The sequence below is a fragment of the Beauveria bassiana genome (genome assembly GCF_000280675.1).
Source record: "Beauveria bassiana ARSEF 2860 unplaced genomic scaffold BBA_S00006, whole genome shotgun sequence".
Classification (NCBI taxonomy): domain Eukaryota; kingdom Fungi; phylum Ascomycota; class Sordariomycetes; order Hypocreales; family Cordycipitaceae; genus Beauveria; species Beauveria bassiana.
Window position 1 is genome coordinate 946,496 of NW_007930841.1, and position 23,324 is coordinate 969,819.

The window sequence follows — 23,324 nt, forward strand, 5'->3', positions numbered from 1 at the left end:
CCGGCACTGCAATAGCACTCGTCACTGGCCAGTGGTCCAAACCTGTAACACGGCAGCCAAAAGCTTGTTCTCGCCCCCTTTCGAGTCAGGCCAGTCAATCAGGGGGCGCCAATGAAAATCTCTTGAGCCTCCCAGAAACAGCGGCGCTGATCTATCTAGATGGTGCCACGCCCCGTCCCCACCGCCGCGGCACACGGCAACTTGCCCACCCGTTCGTCCCCAGCGCGGACTTCGCTTCGCTTCGTATGAGCCTTGAAAAACGTCATTGTACGCGCAATAAACTCTTTTCGATTTTCGTATCATACAGATAATGTTTTGATTGATATCCTGGAAGCTTTGCTTGTTGCAGTGTGGCCATAGCACCGACATCACACAACCTGATCGACACGTTCGGACACTGCCAAACTTCCTACGCTGAGTAGTCATGTTGGAAATCGCTATCCATTATGCGGTGCGAGCTGTTGTGTCCAGCCTACCTACCACCTATAGCTATTCGAGCAAGCATCTCTACAAAACACGCACATCGCTCCAGCTGACGACCGAGCGGTAAACTGGGTCGGTCATGATAATGAGACTCCCACCTCCCTACATGTCTGGGCCACAAACACGCCTGGAACCCAAATACCATTGCAACAACATTTATTATGTCCACATTTTTTCCCTGATTCCTCCTCCGTGAGGTCTCGGGTAAGAAGTATGTTGAGTGAGGCCTAGCCCACGGTTGTAGGGATCCAGTCCCCCCGCCCTTCAACTCTTGCAAACATTCCATTTCAATCGACAAAATGGGACGTGCTTGAATACACTTGTGCATTGTTCATTCTTGGCTTTTGCTTGGCGATCGATCACACAGCTTTGATGTTGTAAAAACCTAGCTGAGTCAACCAGCCCATAGGTCCTACACCTTACACCGTGTCTTTCTCCATCTGTGAAACTCGTCAATTATACACCGCCAACATGCTGTACGCAGGATGAGAAATCAATCTGTTCATGACTGACTGCAGAGCCGTTCTGCTGCCTTTCCCTTGACTACCTCGGCGTTCCCATCTCCCTCCGCACCCACCAGGTCAGCATCGACTCCCATACTCGCAGGACCCTCAATGAACCGCCCTGCAACAGACCGCCCTCCACAACCGCCTTATGCATGCCCTTCAAGTATTGCACACCAACGTTGTTCCATCCTCTGCTGCTGTTCCAGGTGCACTGCCGGGCGTGAACGCCATCTGCACCTTGTCGCTCGGACAGAGGGACTTCGCCAAATCCCAGAGGACGAACTCAGGCACGTCGTAGCCCGCGGCGGCCTCAAAGGTTTTCGACCAACGCGTACTACGACTGCCCCTTGCCGTCGACCAATTCGTACTACGATTGCCACTTGTCCTCGACACGGAGCTCGAGAGTGACAAAGACGCGCTTCATCATGTTCGCAGACGCACCTTATTTTATAACGGTCACGGGCAGGATCAAGTCACGCATGACGCGGGCAAAGTTGGTAGTGTTGGTACAATTCGACTGGACCAGGTGTCCGAAGAGGTGCCGTAGCGGCTACTGCATCATGGGATGGACCACTCACGCTTTTCGGGAAAGCGCGGTGAAACTGCCGCGGAACGGTGCTTTGCTGGTCTCGGCGACGAGAAACGAACCTCCAATAGCAGCGTCCACGTTCCGTTCATGGTTCCGTCAGGCACTTCCTCAGCGAGCTGTTGGGGACGTTACACACGGTGACTCGAGGCTCCCGGGCTACCTCACGTGCTCAACAATTGACTTGCACAACCATGCAGTCTTTCCGACGTTGCTGGCTCTTCTTGACCCTCATCTTGTAGTTCGACCTTTCCAACTCGAACATCTTTTCGAGTATCACGCCCCACACCTGTCGTATGATGATAGCTGACAGCATCGTAGCATCCAGGATACCTACCGTTCCCAGCCCGGCATCGACGAGATAGCTGGTAAAGCTGTCGGCATCGTTTGCGATAAACGCTCGCTTACGCAAATTCATGGCTATAGATAGAACCTTTCTGTAATTGCTCTCGTCGTACGTCTGGCCATCCTCTTTCACTCAACGTCCAAATGCTGTTGCAACGCCGATACTGTATGGTGGTCGTGGAAGCGGTCGTCAGAAGGTGCCCATTTACCACAAGTAGAATCATTCTCCTGGCGCTGGGATCACCGTTACGCAGAGCATGTATGACAGTCAGCAATTTTGTTGAGCAAAGAGTAAACATCGTTGCAATATCTTTATGAAGTACTCTATACAACGGGATCATGCTGAAAGCTCTCATTCTTATTCCGTGTCGCTCTTGGCGAATCCCTTTTTTTTTGTCTTTGACCAGTGACTCGCTTTAGCGCCGCTCCGGGTAGCCTTTTGTAGCTGGTGCCAAACCGAGTCGTCCAATGGAGGCACAAATCTGCCCCCTGTTCTTTGTTCCTCATTCGTTTGCGCTTCTTTGTGATGGCACCGTTTCTCGATGCCGAAGACTGTGGGACTTGCCCTCGACTATCAGCACATTACTCGGGCTATACGAGACATTCAGCTCTCCACGCGCTTGTAGGACCAGAATCTTGAGACCTTCTTCCAGTCTCCAGGGGACACGCTGAACAGAAAATCGAAGCGGCTCGGGCCAGCATCCTCATCTTACCTCTTGGTGTGTACGACTTTAATGTCACTGTCAACATCGATGGGGTTTTGTACTTGAATTGCTCGACTAAGCCGGCTCAGATTGATAGCCAAGGCGTATGGATGGTTTATGGCAATCCAGCGGCCCGGTGGAAATGTCGTGTGAGCTCTTACCCGAGTGGATGGGACAAGCGTCAAAGATTATATTGAGGGAGCCGAAAAGATCGGTTTCCCGCCATTTCCAGGTGCATTTCAGGGTTCATGGCTCAAAAATCTTATGAGATGAAGCAAGTCCAGATGATTGTCCGATGTAGAGGCGTTTGCCAAGTCGCCGATTTCGGTGCGGGTTCTATAATTCTCTTCATGATGGTCATATTATTTCTATTGATGGCAAAAATCGCTTGGCTCTTTTATCATCCGGGCCAAAGAATTGTGGCTGCCAACAGAACGCCGCTCAGGCTAGCGTGGTTCGAGATAACGCACACCAGCAGTCTGCAGATCGACGCGAGTTGCGATAAGGCATGCACGACTGGGGAGAGTGGAACTAGGTTATCTTGATAAGGAAATGAGATATATATTAACTAAAAGATCGCCATGCAATGCATATTTTAGGTATCCTCGTCATGCTCACTGTGCGTTGCCCTCCTCAACTTCAACTCTCGCATTCGTTCACAGACGTCTGCTGAGCGTTTCCAGCAACTGAGCTTCCTCTTGCGTCAAAAACATGTCTTGCGGTACCAAGACCTCGCCAGGGCGAATGATGACTTGATTAAGTTCGTGTTTGCGGTGAGCAAACGTGGCAGCCCCAGCAGCCGTTGCGGCATCATTGCTAGCCTCTGAGGCTGGCTTCTCTTCGTTCGTCGTCGTAGCGCTAGCGGGAAAACCCTCAGGGTCCTCTTCCTTGGAGCGATGCAAGATGGGCCTTTTAATGGCTTCGAGAGACTCGGGAGTCCACCAATAGACGGGATAGCGACGCTCAATATTGTTGATGACGAGAGCGACGGAGACCATGAGCGAGCAGCCAAGCATCATGACGGGGATGAGGAACCAGCCGAGGCCGAGGATGCGGTTATCAACGACGGCGAGCAGGGCGGTGGCACCAGCGGGCGGATGGACTGTCTTGGTGAGAGCCATGAGGGAGGTGGTGGCCGCACAGGCGAGGGCGCCGCCGATATACTGGATGCTCTCAAAGTTGTCGCTAAGGAGGAACAGCTTCGCGACAGCGACTCCAATGACGGACGCCAGCGCCTGGCCGATGAATGTATTTCGAGGCTGCGCGAGCGGAGACTCTATGGCGTAGAATTCGAGGACAGCAGTCGCACCCTGCAGAGGACAAGCATTAGCGGACGACGGTCAATGACCCAACGATTCTATATCCCAGCGCAACTTACAAACGAACCGACAATAGCGGGCGCATGGTGGCTCTCAAAGGCGGGAATGTGGGTGGAGGTGACCTGGACGATGATGATGGCGCAAAAGATACCAATAAAGGCCCAAAAGGTGGGCATGAGGTTGCCCGTGTTGGCGGGCTTGGCTCTGCGATGGCCGAGAAAATGGGCGACAGGATACGGAATATACCTCCATGGCGGCGACGGGATGATGGGATTGATGTAGCGGTCAATGTCAAAATTCCACGCGTGATGGGCGGTTGGTCGAGGCATGGTCGGGTGACGAGGTGCGGCGCGCTCTCTGGGGGATGGGGGAGTCCAGAGCAGCAGCCTAGCGAGTCACTTGGGCGAAGATCTCACGAAGCACCGCAGGCTGGCAGGATCTTGACCTCCTTTATAAAGGAGATGACGGAGAATTTTCCCTCCCACATCCAAACAGCAAAACAAGGGCGCAAGCACGACGCACCAAAAGAACGAAGCTGGACGGCGGGCCCCACGTCTCCGAACCCCGGCCGGGCGAGGTGGAAATAAATTACTAACGGGGGTGGGCATTTCCGCGGCCATGATGCGCAGCGTGATTCCACAGAGGCAAACAGTGCGGGCAGATGAAAGATGCCTCAATTTTTGGCAATTCTGATATAGGACAGCCAAGAGGCCGGCACCGATAACAGTCCCACACAGTCGGGTTCCCTTGCACGCGACGTGCTGCAGCTCAGCGATGCGTCGAAAATCCAGGCGCACAGAAGATGACCGGAGATGCTTGCCACGGCGGACTTGCACCAAGCGCTGTCAAATATCAACCCCCGCTAATCGTTGTACCTTGTTAGGTAGTCAAGAATGTCCGCCCGCCTAGTATCGGCTTTCACGAATCAGGACGAAACCGTTTTTCGACTCGATTTAAAATGTAGCCGATTCTTTTTTTTTTTTTGGTTGTGCGTGTGTGTGTGTGTGTGTACTCTAGCAATCATGTATGACCGGAATCTGCAGAGCGAAAGCAAACTCTGGCGCGATTATGTCGCGCAACAGGTCCTGCGACCACGCGTCATACTCACACTATCGAGCACAAGGTGGTGCGGGCATCCAGAACTAGGATCTCAATCCCCCACGAAATCGATCACAAAAAGCAAGTCGCATCGTCGATGCCATCTCGAGGGGCTGTAAGAATGAAATAGAATTTGCCTCTTCGTGTGGGAGTAAGGCCCAGCCGAAAGACTGTCGTCTAGAATAGTCCTCTTTCTAGTGCCGTCTCTGCAAAGGCATACCAAAGAGACTACGTGGGGCCCTGACCAACTTCCAATATAATGAATAGTCCCGCGAATGATAATATGAATCAAGCCTCGCTTCCTTTTTCTCAGAACTGTTGATGGGCGCCCTATTCGCGCCTGACCGTGTCTTAACAAAAAGTTATTAGTGAAGGGATCACGGTGAGATAGGCAGCCAAGACAAAAAATGATGAATGATGAAATGATATAAAAAGGCAACCAGCAGACGTCATTGCGGCCCCTTTGCCAAACCCAAGTGGCTCCATCAGAGTACATTGGTATCAAGGCAATCAGATAAATCGGAAAAGTAGCATGCCAGAGCTTCAGAAGCCTACGCGTATAATGCAGTTCGAGCACGATGAAGCATCGACTTGTGGAAGCCTACGAGAAAAGCCTCGCCACATTGGCCAAGATAAATCTCAAGCCTGCAAACGCTTGTGGAACCTGGGTCGCAGATTGACCCTCAGTTCCCGCTGTGCGAGACCTGCAGGAGTCGTGGGGGAACATGGCATTCAGGGATGTAAGCTTTGTGTATCCTTCGGTGGCGCACCGGCATAGCACGGTACGGCACGTCAAGGTCGCATGGGCGCCTCGTGGCGTAAAGGGGAGAGGGTGTGCTTTGCCCAGTAAACAAAGGACGCCCAGGCGGGATTCTGGCGACAAACGCCCAGGCGGGTTGGTGAAGTGATGACAGATGCACAGCATCAAATGCCCTGGTGTGTTTGTGAAACTGCCAGTCAAGCAAACGATCAAGCGCCTGTGAGACGCCGCGCGCCGAGGAGACACGACTGGGTAGCATGAGGCATTTAGAATCCTTGCAGAGCTTGACAATGAGTTGGTGAGAAGACAGAGAATTTTGTCACAGCCAGCATCATGGCAGCAGGGGTAGTTGACAAGGCGGGTATGCAAACGCGCAGCGATGCCCGCAGGCGAGTCGCAGGCGAAGCAGTCAGCCGATCCATCACTCGTGAGTTGTTGCACAAGGTGAAGGTGTCAAGTATTTACCTAGGCAAACTAGGTTGGCACGTACCAATTTTGCCATAGTTATAGATTTAATTGCCTTGGCAAAGTTGGACTTGCAATTGTCAGGCAACCCAGGCCCATGACGTAGAGAAGACCCTAATTTATTAGACCGGCATTCGTCTTCAGCGGGGAATGAATGCCCTGAGGATTTTGTCCAACGGCCTGTGGGGTCAACTAAAAGGCGTTGCATTTACGCAGAAGCAGTTGGCAGCTGCCGTCCGGGACGCCGATGTAAGACCATGAACTATTTAAAAACTTTGGCCTTTATTCATTCCAACGCGCCTGAAACTGTCGTCGTGACTGCCGTCGGGAATCACATGAGATGATGATTTGCAGCCGTCATCGACAGGCTAGACCGAACACTTGTCGATCGGCCACCGACAACCTGGCTCGCTGCCTTGTTCTATTTACTCCAAGCCTCCAAGTATCTACCTAAGGTAGGTAGGCATACGTCAGGTCAGGTACCTAGCACAACTCAGCCACAAGGCCCTCTTATGTACACGTACATTCTGCACCCGCCAACTTATCCGCCCCGTCACCGTCACCGTCCACAGAGTCGAGGACAAAGGGTGCACGAAATGTAAGAAAATAAAAATGAAAAATAGATAAAGTGAGTGAGGTACGGCAATCTTTCTATAACTTTTTTTCATCTTTCTCGTAGCAGCATGCCATGTACTCGGACTCGGCTTCCCTCGACTCGACTCGAGCATCTTCCAGCAGCGTTTCTGCTTTTACAGGGCGTACGTGGGCGCAGCCACCACCAACGCCACAATGATCGAACATGAAAAGGTAACCCCGCTTTTCTTTTTGCCTGGTCAGATTTTACTCTTCTGTCTGAGGTCTCTGACTGAAGCCTGGCTTTGGCCGCCAGCTCCCCATCACCTATCCCAAGCTCCAACTTTCTCCCACTCCAATACATAATCTGCCCTATTTACCGCTTCTCCCTTTTCACCCGCCTAAATTTCTTCAAGTCCCCTCCTGAGTACTGTGTCCTGTCAAAATCATTCTCTCTCAACCCCTAATTTGCTCGAGACGCTCCATCTCGGCTTTTCCTCGCTTCTTCCCCACCGCCTACTCTGCCCATCCTGGACCGCTCGCACAAGCACCGGCGCAACAAGCGCAAGAGCCGGAGCAGTATGCCGCTCCGCGAGCGTCTCGCGCGCTTCGGTGATTCCGTATGCATTTATTGCCTCACTCTCAATGTCTTCTTTGCTATCCCATCGTTCCGCTAACATGAATCCCGCTAGCTTTCCGCCCCCGACAAGCCTTACCTCGACTATTTCGCAATCAGATTGACAGTCGCCGATGTCAGGTCGCTCAAATATGAGTGGCTCACTGATAGCATCATCGGCTTTTGGCAAGAGTACCTCGAGCGCGAGACCCTCCCGCGATACCCGGAAGCCAGAGTCTGCCTCCTCCGCCCCAGCGTGGCTATTATGCTCAAGTCAGATAAGGTTGATGATACCGCCATCGCCGGCAACCTTCCTGACCCGTCAAAAGTGACGCATGTTTTCTTGCCCATCAATGACAACGATAAACTGGGTGAACCCTCGGGAGGCACGCACTGGTCCCTGCTGCTTGTCTCCCTCAGAGACGGCAGAGCTTTTCACTACGACTCCTCAGGAGAGACCAACAGAAAACATGCCAATGACACCACTGTCAGGCTTGCCAGAGTTCTCCACCGCAAGCTCGACTTTGTTCACCTCGAAGACACCCCTAACCAGGGACAAACTTCTGACTGCGGTGTATATGTCTGCCTCTTGATGCGCCACCTGCTCGTCAAGCGCCTGCTCAGCGCCAGCGCCCGCTCAAAAGTCAACATGAGCATGGGCGGCAAGGTGGTCGACAGCAGTGGCGGCCGCAAGGAAATGCTCGGCATCATCGAGAATCTGCGCAAAGAAGCCGAGCGTCGTCATCGTAGACCGTGAGTGTGGCAATACTCATCAGTACGAGCCTCAAAACTAATTCCGCTCCTGTAGAGGAAGCTCTAGTCCATTACCAGACGGACGGACAGCCCCTCGCGTCGATTAGAATGAAGACAGCAGGGGCGACGACCTTGTCCGGTTCGACAGGCTTATTCGGAACACACACAGTGCCTACGCCGAGACGGTATCGGAATACTCATGCGACCCCGTCTCTCCACCGGCACGTTCTCTGCACTCTGACAAAGACGTGCCCCTGCCCGCTGCGTCCTCTCATACCATGATCGCCGGCGACCGCCTCAAATCGCACGAAATTCTTCCAGTGCCTTCTCCCGCCTCGAAAAAATCCAAGAAACGCAGCTCCCATTCTTCCACCCCAAGCATCCCTAACGGATCCAGCATAAAGTTGATCCCGCGCAGTCCTCGGCCGTATAGCATCACGTTTCCAGATGGGCACAGCTCTTTATCGTCCGACGATTCTCTTGGCAGACGCGAACCCAGACACTCAAAAGGGGAACGCTCAACAGCATCCACTCAATCTTCTGGCAGTAGCACGCGCCAGGGTCAATCCGACCACGCACTCCCGCAAGAGGACAGCTCGGAGTCCGAATCTGGGTCAATCTGGTCTTACCGGGTTCGGTACAAGCCACGGTCCAGTTCGCGTCGTCACTCCCCGCTTCAACGGCCACTCGATCACAGTTACTCGCCTGGACAGGCTCTTATACCGCTGCGAGAGTACCCGACTCAAGCGCCACCTACGATGCCGCCGCCACCACCGGCTCTGCTACTCTATGGCGGCCCGCCTACTTGGCACCCGCGCCTGCCGCCATCCAGCAATAGTTGTTGTTGCGAAGAAGAGGAAAGAGGTCGTGTTTGGGTGCGAAACATTTTCGCGGAGCCTCAAGTCGTGCACCCTTCCCGGCCGCTGCTGTCCTATGGTCAACCACACCTAGCTTATCTCTACCCTTTCCACTACTGATTATCGAGCCGTCTGATGACGTTAATCAGCACACAGTGTCAACATCCGAAGTGTGTCGGCGGTTTCGTTTTTGGCAATTCATTGGGTTTCAAGCAAGTCATTTACGAAACTCTTAATATGGAAGGTTCATGCAAAGGCACAATATGTATTTTCGAATCGAGTGACGTCGGGGCTGGAATGGGTTATTCTGATGTGGACGATTTCGATTGGTTTCGATCTGGACAACCACGAAAGAGAACGGGCCTGCCAAGACGCAGCACGACAGCGTTTCTGTTTTATTCACGATTGCATGTTTGTTTTATACTGACATTTTGCCATATTATACATTTGCATAGCTTTTATACCTCGACTACATTTTCACTTGGACAAATAATGTACATTAAACCATGCTCAAATTGAAGATTGCCTAAAACGCCAAACACCGTAGCACTTTTGCCGCGCCAGTGATAAGCCGCACATGATGTGTTTCCTCGTCAGGGTCATGATGATCAAGTCTCGAGATCCAGAGACTGCAACGACAACGACGGCATTGGCACACACTACTGCCGCTCAGCAAACGCGGGGTTCTGCTCCATTGTCGACGAAATGTATCCCCTCAGCGCCGCCCACCGACTCGAACCCCCCGCGCTCCCGTGTCCCCCTCCTCCCTCTCCCTCCATCTTCTTCTTCATCATCACCTCTCCCGCCCGCTCCTGCTCCCTCGTCCCCGCCAGCTGCGCCATGCTCACCCCAAACCGCTCCATCTCGCCCTTGACGACCTGTTCCTTTCTCTTCAGCGCTCCCTTTTTGCTCTTTATACTCTTGTGCCGGATTTTGCCCTGCGCCGCCTCGGCTCCGTCTTGCAGCTCCGGCAGCGCATCGGCCAATCCTTCCAGCGTCGTGGACAGCTGCTTGCTGCGGCCGCGGCCGGTGCGTTTGTTCTTGCGCGACGACGACGACGACGACGATGTTTTGCTGACGCCTGACTCGGCCACGCGAGAGAGAAATGAAGAGTGCTTGATGAGTCGCTTGTCGCGCTTGCTGGAGGAAAAGGAGTCGGGGAGGGGGGCGGCGTCCGGGCGGAATGTTTTGAGCGGCGCGAGGGGGTGGATGGTGCCGGAGAGGCGCTGTTGGCGAAAGGAGCGCGCAGAGGGCTTCTTGAGCCCTGGTGGGAGAGGAGCCTGGAAAGGAAATGTCAGCGGGAGGGGAGGGTGGTATGGTAGCAGGAGAATCGTTACGAACCATGATGTCTGGTATGGTGAGGCTAAACTGTAAATAGACGGCAAGACGTTGCTGAAGAGTGATGGTGTTGAAGAGGGTCGCTGCTGATAAGAAACTTTTTTGGCGGCGATGGAGCTGATAACGGTGGGGGTGGATCGTAGAAGTGGTGGAATCGCCAGCCAGATGGTGAGGCGAGTGGCAGATTACCCGGCAACAATTGCGATATGGTAAGATTTGGGATGTCGGCCGTGTACAAAGGTATAAAAGGTTTGTATTTGCATCGTTTGGTCGCCCCTTTTGATATTTCCCTTTTTTTCTCCTTTATGCTTATTAGTACAATAGCTGATATGCTATTTCGCATAACTGTAGAAAATGCATGAGAGACGTTCATTGATACGCACTTGCAGATTAATATGTTAGTTTAAGAACGGACAAACAATCAGCAATTAATTGAGTCCCTAATTAGTCTTAGACTGCTATGTTCTAACCGTCGAGACATTTGATTCTCTTTCCTTCTTTCCTTCTTTCCTTCCTTCTTTTTTTTTTTCCGAAAAAAAAAGTACACTCTTGTTGGACTTGGTTTCAGAAAGGGAACACAAGCTGTGATGAGATGTGAGCCAGGCAATAGGACAGGCATCCAAAAAAAAAACCATCTTTTCATTCTGTTTTGAAGTAAACGGACACTACTTCCAGTGAGGCAAGAAGCCTACAACATCGTCAGAACCCGACCCCCGAATTGGCTCCGGGCTTCTAGAAATTGACGAGGGTCCGACTGTCCGGCCCACGCCGATCCGACCGACTGCCGACCACGGCGCTTACTTTAATAGTTGCATGCCGAGGATGCAGTGCAAAGGGCGCAGAATGAGCAACCATGAGTCGATCGGCGCTCACGAATTCCAACGACGAAACTATAAGAGGCGTTTGATGCCAGCCAACGGTCTCAACGCATCCTTTCGACTCAAGTCACTTTTTTATTAGAAATCAGCTGCGCACGCTATACTGCGAGACTCAACAATGGCCGACGAAAGCAAACCTCCGTTTCCCCCATTTACGCTGGAAACCGCGAAAATCAAAGTCAAGGCCGCCCAAGACGCCTGGAACACAAAGTATTACGCCCCCTCCATTTTTTTTTTTTTTTTACGTCGAAAGCTAATGTGAGAAACAGGACGCCGGACAAGGTCAAGATGGCATACACGCCCGACACCATCTGGCGCAACCGCGATCAGTTCCTCCAAGGCCGCGACGCGGTCCGCAAGTTTCTGGCCGACAAGTGGGCGACGGAGAATGGCTACCGCCTGCGCAAGGAGCTCTTTGCGTTTACGGACAACAAGATTGCGGTGCAGTTTTGGTACGAGTGGCACGACGAGAGGGGCCAGTGGTGGCGCACGTACGGGCTCGAGGACTGGACGTTTGCGGAGAATGGGCTGATGAGGAAGCGTCAGATGAGCGGCAACGATGTCAGGATTGGGGAGGAGGAGCGGTGGTTCAAGGACGGGGTGGATGTGAATTCCGTAGATATTGAGGAGCGTCATTGGTAGATATGACGGGTTGATGTTGCACCCTGCTTGCCACCCCACTCAATGATACACCATTTGCGAACATAATCGAGCTTATAATATGCCAATATCAATATTCAAATTATCTATCACACTATTATGAATAGGTGGCCCACGTATATGGACTTTGCCACCACACGCACATTGCCGCGCCGTTGCGCAAAGTGGGGGAGGGGCATCTCAGCCCACTCTGCATAAACTTTGAAGCTTCAACGACCTGTTTACTAGCCACCAACATCGGATGAATCATTAAAAAATCGCCAGACTATTACATGTTATTGATACATACACAGTCTATATAGCTCCATACATTGCACCCATGACGGAGGAAATCGACCGCTTGCGCAGAGAGATTGCGCAGCGCGAATCTGAGCTAGCGGACCTAAAGTCGCAGCTCGCCGTCGCCGAGTCGCAGAAGCGCGAGACGGAGCACAGCGCAGACGCGCAAAAGGACTGGAAATGGCCGCTTAAAGAAGACGAGTATGAGAGGTATAGCCGGCAGATGATTGTGCCCAATTTCGGGCTGCAAGGTACGCCTTGACGCTAATAAATTGGAAATTTTTGTGTGCGAGAAAGCTAATGTGAGCTGTGATTCAGGACAGCTTCGGCTGAGAAAGGCCAAGGTGCTGCTCGTCGGCGCAGGTGGCCTGGGCTGTCCTGCAGCGGCGTATCTGGCGGGCGCTGGCGTCGGCGTCTTGGGCCTCATTGACGGCGACACGGTCGAGGTGTCGAACCTGCATCGCCAAGTGGCTCATTCCACCAGCCGTGTGGGCATGACCAAGGTCGAAAGCGCCATTACCTACCTCAAAGAGTACGACTCCCCCCCCCCCCCCCCCCCTCCACTACCTCCCATTCCGCGTGACGGGTTTACCAGAAACTCGAGGACTGACTGACTTGTGTGTGCAGCCTCAACCCTACCATCACATACCATGCGCACCAAACGCACCTGACGCCGCAAAACGCAGCTTCCATCCTGTCTTCGTACGACCTCGTCCTGGACTGCACCGACCACCCCACCTCGCGCTACCTCATCTCCGACGCCTGCGTGCTCCTCGGCAAGCCCCTCGTTTCCGCCTCGGCGTTCCAGACCTCTGGGCAGCTGCTCGTCCTGCACAGCCCGCCCGGCCGCGGGCCCTGCTACCGGTGCGTGTTCCCGAAGCCGCCGCCGCCCGAGAGCGTCGTCGGCTGCGGTGAGGGCGGCATCATCGGCCCAGTCGTCGGTACCATGGGCGTGCTGCAGGCCCTCGAGGCCATCAAGCTCATCACGCGTGGCGGGCTGGAGTCGCCGTCGCCCTCCTCCTCCTCCTCCTCCTCCACGGACGCGGCGGCACCAAAGCAAATGACCATGCTCCTCTTTAGCAGCATGGCAGAAAACGACAACATGTTCCGCACGGTGCGCATCCGTGGCAAGCGCGACGACTGCTTTGCATGCGGAAGCGGCGGCGGGGACGGTGCCCTGACGCTGGCGCAGATGCAGTCGTCGCTGGATTACGTGCAGTTTTGCGGCGTCGCGCAGCCGGTGAAGCTGCTGCACCCGGCGGAGCGCATCCCCGCGTCCGAGTACGCGCGGATAGCGGCGGACCGCGGCTCGCCGCACTTGCTCATTGATGTCCGCGAAAAGGAGCATTTTGGGCTGTCAAACATTCCCGGCTCCGTCAACGTCCCCATCAGCCTGTTTATGAGACCGCGCGCGCCTACAGAGGCTGGGACGCCGGACTGGATGCCGGCAGACCTCCCGCACTCGGCGCCCATCTATGTCGTGTGCCGCGTGGGAAACGATTCGCAGATTGCTACGCAAAAGCTCAAGGAGCTGGGACTTGACCGCAATGGTGAGCGGTTCGTGGGAGACATTGACGGCGGACTGCGTGCGTGGCGCAAGGATGTGGACCCTACATTACCCTTCATATAAAATCGAGACGAACATGGCAGACGTGAAAAATTGCTAACAATGTAGAATAAATATCGTCGTTGTGACAAGAGGAGTTGTACTGTAATGCAGACGTTGATTCACGCAAATGTTACACAGGCCCTTTCAATTCAAATGACCCTAGACGCACCAAACTCAATGCGTTTTCTTTTCCCTTTCCATTGTTCTCATATAACCATTGAGATGATCCATTTATACAAAGTTGGCATTCTTCTTGCGATTGAACGCGCGCTGGTCCTTGAGCCAGCGGCGGTAGCCGGCGACGCTCGAAATCTTTTCACCATAGTAGTCGGGGACTATCGCTGCGTTAGTTTTGCATCAAGTCCACCTTACAAAGAAATTGAACAAACCTGGGTTGCTGGTGCTCGACTGTGTGGGATCGCTGCGGTGCTTCTTGACGCGGGTCAGAAACTCGCTCTCCTTTTGCAGCATCTGCGTCTTGTACCGCCGGTTGAGCAGGTAAAAGACCTGGCTGCCCAGGCTGGGGCCAATCAGCCAGCCCAGGCCACCGGCGCACATGGTGGCAATGCCCAGCGTGACAAAGGGATCTAGTGGCACCATGCCAATGAGGCTGTCACCAGCGCCGCTCGACAGAGCCACGGCGCCAGCAGCACCGCCCAAGATGCCAGATACGAGAGAAAAGACCATCTGGATGCGGCGGCGCTTGACACGCAGCTGGAAGAACGAGTTCCAGTCAAGAGCCGCGGTGGAGGCAGCGCCGCGGCCGGTGTTGGGGGCGGCGGCGGCGGCGGCGGCGGCGTTTTGCTGGAGGGGTGTGCTGGAGAAGAATCGAGCCGCCGAGGCAATGGTAGTCGCCTGCCGACCCGCGCGGGCGCTGATGGTAAGGGTCTTGGGTATCATCGTCTTGAGCATCGGCCGGGGAATGGCCACAGACTGGGCGCCGACAGAGCGGACGGGCAGCGTCGAAAAGGCAGCTCGTGGGCACGACCGCACGATCGACGACGAGGCTTGGCGAGCGCCGCGCAGCACCATCGTCTTCATCGGTGCAGCCATCTTCATCGGTCGTAGCTTATCCGATGCGACAATTAGATCAGTCAGGTCGATAAAATGCGGCTTCTCCGAATACAAGAATGGTCGACAGGGATTGGTGATGCTGCAGAGGAGAGCTTTGAAATGGAGATGTTGCGAGCTAAAGATTTGGGCCAGTCGGAGTTGGTGGATTTCGCTGCCAGGCCAGGTTGCCTGCCCATTATTTTAGTTACGGGGGAGCGTCGTGATTGCCCCCCATCAACTCGCACACCCCTGCCATGCCAGCTGTATGGGACACTTTTCTCTCTCCCCCTCTCTCTCTAGACTTTCACTCCCTGCTTAAGAACTCTATGCTGTACTTTTCACTTCTCGATCTTGAAGCTTGCATTATTTTAATCGCAATTTTCGGCTCTGCGGATGACTGTGGGATGTCTATCGCACGGCTTGTACTAGCTGCTCACACCATCCAAATTTACAAGACTTTCTGTTACACACCAGTATGTTAATTAATGCACGCCGTTGAGTGATCTTTTCATCAGAAGATTCCTATTCTCAATTCACGTTCCTTTTTGTGTAATTGGCCAAGGCATTGCCCTGCATCAGGCTGTTTCGTCACATGACCGCGCGTCAAGCCAGACAGGTAGCTCACCTGGCCTTGTAGTGCCTCCTTCCAACGCTCAGCACATCACTTCCAACGGCCAAAGAGTGCGCCATGACGACACGCAATCTTCTCTCTGGCCCAATCACGTTTTCTAATGCAAAGGGTCGCGCAGCCAATGTGCTGGAGGCGCTGCTTTATCCGCAGCGTAAACTAGCATTCTATGACTACATTGAACAGCGGAGGGATCTGGTGGCTGAGGTTATCGCACACCACTTTGGTGTCAAACCCAGTGAGATTCAGGTTTCCCCTCAGGTATGGTGGCGACATGGATCCTTCAATCTCTGCATACCCTTCACCATAATTGCGAAGATGACTGATCCGGATGTGCTTTCCAATGTACCGCCATATGCGTTCATTCGCTTTCCGCTGCCGTATCGTGTTGGGGAGGCAGCACACCCTGGCAACTCGGACGAAAAGGTCAGATGCGAGGCTGCGACGTATGCATGGATGGAGGAAAACTGCCCTGATGTTCCTCTACCGAAGCTTTTTGGGTTTGGGCTATCGACGAATGAAAGAGTAAGTCGCTTGTTCCCATTTTCCATCTCCTCATCTCCCAGCTTATCAGTTCGTTAGTTTACAAAGTCAAACATCGTTCCCTGGTGGTCGCGATGGTGCCATGAAGCTCGGCGTTTTATTCTTTCTGTCGCTGGTTACCAACAACCTACGCAATACGTCTGCCACAACTCCCCTCGTTTCGAGAAACTGGACATCGGGTACCTGATTATCGAAATGATCACGACAGACCGGGGGATAATGCTGTCTGAATCCTGGCCGGAGAAGCGCAGCGATGCCCGGTTACACAATTTACAAAAAGACATGGCTCGAATCATGGTCTCCATGGCAAGGCACCGGCTGCCTTGTATTGGAACTTTCCGCATGGACAGCGGCGGGTTTCTGCGTCTGGACAATCGCCCAATCAGTGTTGACAGTACAATCTACGAGAACGAGGGGCTGCCTCCCGTCATGTCGAGAAACACTACCTTCACCACGGTTCAAGATTTCATTAATTCTCAAATTTTAGCTTTTGAAACTCGATTTCTAGAGCAGCCAAATGCAATCAATAGCCGCGAAGATGCCTGGCACCAGATGACAGGTTTCGCCGGCGCCAGGCTTACGCTACCCCAGCTTCTTCAAGAGGACCTAAATAACGGACCTTTTATCTTTGCCTTAAGTGATATTCACCGAAGTAACATTTTCGTGGACGACAACTGGAATATCACGGCTATCATTGACCTCGAGTTTGCTTGCTCATGGCCAATCGAATTTCTCCAAACTCCGTATTGGCTGGAATGTGACTTCATTGAGCATGTGTTACCTACGGAGTTTTTAGCCAGAAATACGGAATTTATTAAGCATGTAAAGCAGGCGGAGGAACTACACCAATGCGGAAATTCGGGCACAGAGTCAATTTCATCTATTATGCAGCGATCCTGGGACGAAGGCGGGTTCTGGGTCCCGCTTGCACTCGCTCACCTAGTCTCATTTACAGAAATATTTTACGAGCGCATCCTAAAGAGATATTTCGGTTTCCTTGCAGAAGATTATGAGAAGGCTCAAAGTTTTATATTCTGTTCCCGTTTGTTCCGCCGCAATATCCTGACCCTCCTCGATAGAAAGCTAGACGACCGGCAAAAGTACTTGGACGCGCTTGCGGAAGCCTTTTCTGATGAAAAGCCGGTAGCTCAACCCGGACGCTGAAAGTGAAGCAATTTACTTTCCATCGCTGGCGCTACCCGCGGAGGTGTCGGCGGGCGAGGGGCTGACGCGCCTGTCCTGGCGAGCTGTGCCGCTCTGCCAGAGGAAGACAGATGCTTTGTTTCCGAACCAGTCAGCTGGTAGGGGTACATAAATAATATTAGTTATATCTTAAGGAATCTAGGGAGAAATAAGTACTATTATTACTACCTATTATGCCTTATAGCTAGTTTTTCTTATTATTTTTTTAGATATTAAATAATTTATAATAAATTAATATTAGCTTTTAATATTTCTTTATTTCTATTAAAGATCTGTTTAAAAGCTTTACTAAAGATATTATAACTAATAAAGTTAATAAATAAATTACTTAACTAAGTATATTAATTAGAGTATAATAATATATATATTATTATAAAAATAATATATCTAAATAATTAGCTTATAAATATTAAAAAAATATAAAAATTAGCTTATAAAAGATATAATAATATAACTTATTATATTTAATGAAGTAAAATTTTAATAATCTTTAAAGACTAGTAAGTTATATAAAATTATAAGTAATATAATCTTAAAAAAGTATATTAAAAAATAACTTATATTAATATAAAATAAAAAGAAAGAGAAAAAGTATATTATAAAAAGATAAATTAAATTAATATAAAATTAGAGTACCTTATTACTACTAATAAGGATTATTAATTTTTTTTGGCGTTTTCTTAGAATTAATTATTTAGTATTAAAGTTAATATATTTTATAGGCTTAGCCGTGAGTGTATGGTAGCCGCGAGACTATCTAACACCTAACTCGAAGAGTGGGTGTGTGGCACGTGTAGTGACCTCGTTTAGGCATGGTGGAGCAGGGAAGAGCAGCGGACGGAATACCCACGCTTGCATAAAATGGCTCTCAATGTGCTCTCAATTGCGCTCATGTCTGATAAAGTAGAACGCGTCTTCTCGAGCACTCGACGTACCATTTTTTTTTTTTGACCGCGCGCGTCTTGGGACGGAAACGATTGAGATGACAGAGTGCTTTGGAAGTTGGAAGAAGAACAATCTAATTTGTAATATGCATGCACTGTAGTTTCGTGAGTCATGTTCATTTATGCGCAGAAGGTTACAGATCAGCCGCGGGTACTTGATCTATATATCAGGCTTGTTCTCGTCGCGGACTGGCATCTGGTGACTCGAGCTGTTGGTTGACGTCAAGGAAATTTGGCCTGTCGTCTGCGGGTCTAACTGGTGGCGTGACGTCGTGGCGCTCTGTACTTTTTGTCCTACGGTTGTTTATCTGGGCATCATTTATGAACAGTCCAGGGACATGGCGCGGAAGGCTGATCAAGCTGAGGTGCGAGGCACTTTCGCAAAGCCACGTAGCAGCGCCGATTTATCCTCTTGAGTGACCGGCCTGCGTCCTTGAATTTATCCACAGCGATGTGATGCCTGGTTGTTCGATCAATAAAGGCGTATCGAGCATTTAAAATTTATATCCACAACTATACCATATAACTACCGAACAACGGCTTGGCTATGTGAATAAGATAACACGCTTAAATGCTATCTTATGCCTATAAGGCTAGCATTGTGCATAGGTACGTTTTAAAGCACTGCTGTGCGTGCATTTACGTTGGCTTAAACCCACTAGGCGTTTGTAACAACCGGCTGGCTGGGTGCCTGCCGGCAATGCTCTGCGCTATATATACTGCTATTACGCCTACATTGATTGCTAGGATTGCTTTCAATGCCCTGATTCTTTGCCCCGTGACCTGACGGCATAGGCGTTCGTCACAGCGTTGTCCTAGATGACAACCGCCCCCTCCCGGACTAGACACGCCTAAATCTTGACCTTTCTGCAAGACACACCTGAAACATGCCTAATTCTTGGCTTAGGGCAATCTTAGTGTCTTTCAGGCGCTACGCAGATAATAAAAGAGTTAAATAACAGGTATTTCGTTAGCTTAAAATAGCTTAATGTTAATATAATAAGCGTAGTAGAATTCGAGATTGCCGTAACTCCTAGTTCTGCCACGCTACTTTACTCTATAAGAAGTGAATTTAGAAGATAAAAGAGCAGGAAACAGAGGAAAATTGAGCTTACGCTTACTAAATCAGCTATTTTAGCGTTATCCACGTTGACTAGACTAACCTAAAACCTACTTTGTATAGAAATTAGACCTAGATACTTTCGAACTGATAAATGAGAGCTTGAGGAGCTTAGCTTTGCGTGCCTAGTAGCTATGACTCTCTTAAGCCACGCGTGCCTGGTAGCTATAACTCTCTTACTTTCTTATGTGGAGTATATTAGGCGTATGATATATACTCTAATACCTGAGGACATAATCTGTACCACGTGAACCTCCGGGGTACTATAGCAGGGCTGAAAGCCACTCCACTCAATCCACTTGTGGATTGACTGGGCAGATTAAAGATCTCCCGCTATTGGGACTAGTTGATGGGACGATTCTCAACTTCTAACATCACCGTTTAATGCATCAATAACCTGGACGAGATGCTATTAGCTGCCCCGAGGTTCGTAACTCTCGCAGGTGGGTATCATTAAACGAAGGGACTCTCTAATATGCAAGCTCTTGTTGATAAGCAAAGCTATCTGTTCATGACTAGCTCCATATCTATAAGTGAGAAGCCAAGCCTCGGACTGCTCAATACAGGCACGTTTTTTCAATGCTTCATGCGACACACCGTGCGAGAGGCTAGGTCGGCGAATGATGGTTTGGGGCCTGTGGCCCCACATTCGGCACTTATGATTATAGAATGCTCCAGTACGAGTGGGAATAGCCAAGATGTACCCTGCCCAAAAATTGCAAAAATATAGAATCGTAAATATACAACTACCGGTGTCGCTAGTCGCCAAGATCCCAACACCGTTACCCTAGGGATAGTGTATAACCCAAGGCTTGTTCTGCCAAGTCACTCCAATGGAGGTGATCCGGGGTAGCATCTGCAACGAGGGATCACTGGGATCATTGGTGATCCAGAGTGATCCAAGGAATACAATAGAGAGATATACGGGTACTTAAGGGAGGGGTATTCCAGTAGCAAGGTAGTCTAGATCTCGATTAAACAATCTAAGCAACTCTAAGCAATGAGAAATGAGAGCCTAGCTCTTAGCGACCGTCTTACGATTCCTGCTCAAAGGTGCTACTCTGCAGCTTTCGAACCTGAATTGTTCCTTAAGAAATGGACTTACTGAAGATTAGCATTAAGCCGTCGTTACAGGCTGGTCCTGGATTCTATAAGGGAAAAGCATGGAATATCAAGCATGACTGGTGGAATCAACGGGCAACCTGTATCGCCTGACCAATCTTAACAGACCCTAGCACGTCTGTTGCCTATAAAAAGGATAGCACCACCAACCAAAGGCAAGTTTGAACCCTGCAGGAACATCTCTTCACAAACAATTCCTCTCATTATCAATTTCAACCATGAAGCATCTAAAGATTCTATTGTGGTGGCTTGCATTCATCTGCTGTGGCCCTAGTGCTGTTTTGTCACAGTCACCTCCCACGGTCGTTTATCGGGGAGACATGTTGACCCCAGAGGACCTGAAACTACAAGGAGGCTTCTTGCCTAGGGGTGAAGATGGAACCCGCCCCAATCAGCCACCAGCGAGCCTAAGTCTGTACAATCATGTTGAAGGATCGCCAACCGGGACTGGAAGATACGATACTGGCTATGTGTCAACCACTACAAGTCTAGATTCTGCTCGAAGATTTGTCAGCACTATTCTGGGAGGCAGCGGTTATATCTACAGAATCCACGTATCTGCAAACTTTATCGATGTTGCTGGAACCCTCAGGCAGTTTTATCGGCACACGGATGAAGCCGAAGTAGCTTCACTCGGCCGTATACAACTCAGCCAGGTGCTAGGGTGGACTGAGGTTATCAATGGCGCGGAGCAGTCAGAAGTGCGAAACCCTCAGTACGATTCGAGGTTTGACACTGCGTCATGGGGCGGATCCCAACCACAGCTCGCAGGCTTTCCGCCAAATCACCGAGCTTGGACCCTCGAACCGTGGCGGGAGTTCGCTATGGAGCAAACGGAAGTTGAACAAGAGCAAGCTCATCCCGAAACTCAGAGTGACGGACCTCAAGTTGAAGCCCCCGATACTTCAGAGCCAATGGAGGTTGACGAAGAACATATCAACCAATGGTCAAACGGCCAATTTAACGGGGCTAGTTGCGCCGCTGTTATCGCTGCTATATCAGCAGCCTTTTCGAAACACTCTAGACCCGACAGGTCCCTACCAGATGTTGTACTGGTGGCTCGTGATAAAGGTATCTACTTTCATACCTTGCATTACCGCTATCCCTGCTAACTCCCTGGTCTTTCCGCAGAATCAACAAGCAGCGATTGCGATCGTGCCCGTGACATGGCTACCCAGCTCCAACGGCCACAGACGTCGAAGTCTGACGAGCCTCTCAAAGATGACGAGCTGAAAAAGTTGGAAAATGGAGACTTTTCTGGCTTTTCTGCTCGTGATTGCGCGCTTGCACTTGAGAAGATGTATATCAAATACAAGATCCATACACCGGAGCTGGGTAACAAGCTCGTTCGTCGTGCTGATACAGCAGAAGGTACATGATTATGTCAGAACAGAAGTGCTGAATTGCATGCTAATCATGATTCTATTCGCAGATCCAAAGGCTGATTGTCGGCGAGCCCAAGATCTTGTACAAAAGCAGAAAGTCCCAGAGCCGTGCAAGAAGATCAAGAACATTGAGATTGGTTTCACTCTATCCAGCAGTTGGTTGTCAATCAAAGGAGAGGGAACCAAAGATGATGTCGGTGCTATACTCGAAGGCCCGGCTGGTAAGGCCGAGTTGCTACTTGCGAGTCAACCTTCAGGGGGATATTCGAAGTGGATTCCTTTGGATATGCAGAAATCCTTCAAAACCGACTCCATCGACATTACCGGCATTAACAACCTCACTCTGACTGCAGAAACATTCTTCATCCGAGGGGGGGAAAGTGACGCGTTCAAGGTCCAAGGTAAGAGAAAGTAGACAAGGACGGCTTTTTCGTTACTAACGATGGTTTTTTTTTTTTTTTTGCTTCAAGATCTTCGTCTTCGCGCCAAATGTGCTGACCCCGGCTTTGGTGCCAAGAATGACAAGTACGTCGGGATCAACGCTTGGTACGAACGTCCTCAGAAGGGATGGTGGATTTTCAGCACTGTTTTCTACCCTTCAAACTATGACAAGAAGAATCTGGCCACTTTCCCAGTCGTTCCTGCAGACTGGGAGTTTGCCCCTCCCTGCGCTTCCTTCAAGGAGCTCAGCTACGATTTCGCATTTGGTAATACCAATGGCGGCGGAACCGGTGACACACTGGTACTCAAGCTTGGAGAAGGCAAGATTCCACTCGGAAAGTCATTTACGGCCGGCACCAGTACAAAGGGAACAGTTGACCTCGAGAAGACGTTCAAGAAGAAGGTTGTGCAACTCAGCGAACTCGAGACTGTAGCCTTCGACGACGACGACTCTACTGCTAGTTTCGGTGACAATGGCTGGACATTCAAAGGTATGTGCTACTCAAGGTCAAGTAAACGACATTGAACTGACCTCGGCTTCTTAACAGGCGTCACATTTACAGCAACTTGTGCAGATGTGCCAAAGAAGTTGCAGATGAACAAGTATTCGAATGTGAATGCAGACATCTATGCGGCCGGTAACAAGGAGCCTTGGTCTGGCAAACTCATCCCAAGCGATTGGATAGAGCTTAAATAGAGACTCAAATAGAGCCAAGCGGGAATCGAGTTGGTGTTGGCTTCACGGACCGAGCCTAGCGGGTGCTCGACTCAAGACTCTCGCTTTTAGCCCACCGAATAAAGGCAGACGAGTCAAAGAGCAACAGGGTTCTCTCGCCTGCCATTTCACTTTACTAATTCCCTTTTTTTCTTTAGCTTTTAGATACTAGTGTGTGTTTTATTTCTCTGTTGCAGAATAGAATCTCTTGTCGTTTTTGTTGATACAGACCGAATGATACACTGCGTGTCTTGTTGGTGGGCGACGACGCGTAATATGCGTCACGCGGGTGGTAGTTACCTATATTACCTATCGGTCAACACTCAAGATTGTCGCTACAC

General features: G+C 50.9%; 8 protein-coding genes across 8 annotated transcripts; 5 read left to right on the forward strand and 3 right to left on the reverse strand.

The window, feature by feature from the left end:
• Positions 1 to 3,280: 3,280 nt before the first annotated feature.
• Positions 3,281 to 4,272, reverse strand: BBA_03055 (HPP family protein; the record flags this gene model as incomplete). The annotated part of the gene is made up of 2 exons (XM_008598152.1): positions 3,281 to 3,934; positions 4,003 to 4,272. The coding sequence occupies 2 exons, from the start codon at positions 4,270 to 4,272 to the stop codon at positions 3,281 to 3,283; spliced, it is 924 nt and encodes a 307-aa protein (XP_008596374.1).
• Positions 4,273 to 7,420: 3,148 nt separating this feature from the next.
• Positions 7,421 to 8,212, forward strand: BBA_03056 (Ulp1 protease family protein; the record flags this gene model as incomplete). Its single annotated transcript, XM_008598153.1, has 2 exons — positions 7,421 to 7,459; positions 7,532 to 8,212. The coding sequence occupies 2 exons, from the start codon at positions 7,421 to 7,423 to the stop codon at positions 8,210 to 8,212; spliced, it is 720 nt and encodes a 239-aa protein (XP_008596375.1).
• A 1,512-nt stretch (positions 8,213 to 9,724) lies between these two features.
• Positions 9,725 to 10,409, reverse strand: BBA_03057 (uncharacterized protein; the record flags this gene model as incomplete). The annotated part of the gene is made up of 2 exons (XM_008598154.1): positions 9,725 to 10,329; positions 10,403 to 10,409. 2 exons carry the CDS (start codon positions 10,407 to 10,409, stop codon positions 9,725 to 9,727), a joined length of 612 nt encoding a protein of 203 aa, XP_008596376.1.
• Positions 10,410 to 11,399: 990 nt separating this feature from the next.
• Positions 11,400 to 11,923, forward strand: BBA_03058 (DUF1348 domain protein; the record flags this gene model as incomplete). The annotated part of the gene is made up of 2 exons (XM_008598155.1): positions 11,400 to 11,491; positions 11,551 to 11,923. 2 exons carry the CDS (start codon positions 11,400 to 11,402, stop codon positions 11,921 to 11,923), a joined length of 465 nt encoding a protein of 154 aa, XP_008596377.1.
• Positions 11,924 to 12,260: 337 nt separating this feature from the next.
• On the forward strand, positions 12,261 to 13,850 carry BBA_03059 (ThiF family protein; the record flags this gene model as incomplete). The annotated part of the gene is made up of 3 exons (XM_008598156.1): positions 12,261 to 12,471; positions 12,539 to 12,752; positions 12,848 to 13,850. The coding sequence occupies 3 exons, from the start codon at positions 12,261 to 12,263 to the stop codon at positions 13,848 to 13,850; spliced, it is 1,428 nt and encodes a 475-aa protein (XP_008596378.1).
• Positions 13,851 to 14,060: 210 nt separating this feature from the next.
• On the reverse strand, positions 14,061 to 14,882 carry BBA_03060 (Presequence translocated-associated motor subunit pam17; the record flags this gene model as incomplete). The annotated part of the gene is made up of 2 exons (XM_008598157.1): positions 14,061 to 14,164; positions 14,219 to 14,882. The coding sequence occupies 2 exons, from the start codon at positions 14,880 to 14,882 to the stop codon at positions 14,061 to 14,063; spliced, it is 768 nt and encodes a 255-aa protein (XP_008596379.1).
• A 688-nt stretch (positions 14,883 to 15,570) lies between these two features.
• On the forward strand, positions 15,571 to 17,217 carry BBA_03061 (phosphotransferase family protein; the record flags this gene model as incomplete). Its single annotated transcript, XM_008598158.1, has 2 exons — positions 15,571 to 16,035; positions 16,093 to 17,217. 2 exons carry the CDS (start codon positions 15,571 to 15,573, stop codon positions 17,215 to 17,217), a joined length of 1,590 nt encoding a protein of 529 aa, XP_008596380.1.
• A 3,443-nt stretch (positions 17,218 to 20,660) lies between these two features.
• Positions 20,661 to 22,965, forward strand: BBA_03062 (putative Heat-labile enterotoxin IIB, A chain; the record flags this gene model as incomplete). Its single annotated transcript, XM_008598159.1, has 5 exons — positions 20,661 to 21,513; positions 21,574 to 21,813; positions 21,875 to 22,228; positions 22,298 to 22,759; positions 22,817 to 22,965. The coding sequence occupies 5 exons, from the start codon at positions 20,661 to 20,663 to the stop codon at positions 22,963 to 22,965; spliced, it is 2,058 nt and encodes a 685-aa protein (XP_008596381.1).
• Between the last annotated feature and the right edge of the window lie 359 nt (positions 22,966 to 23,324).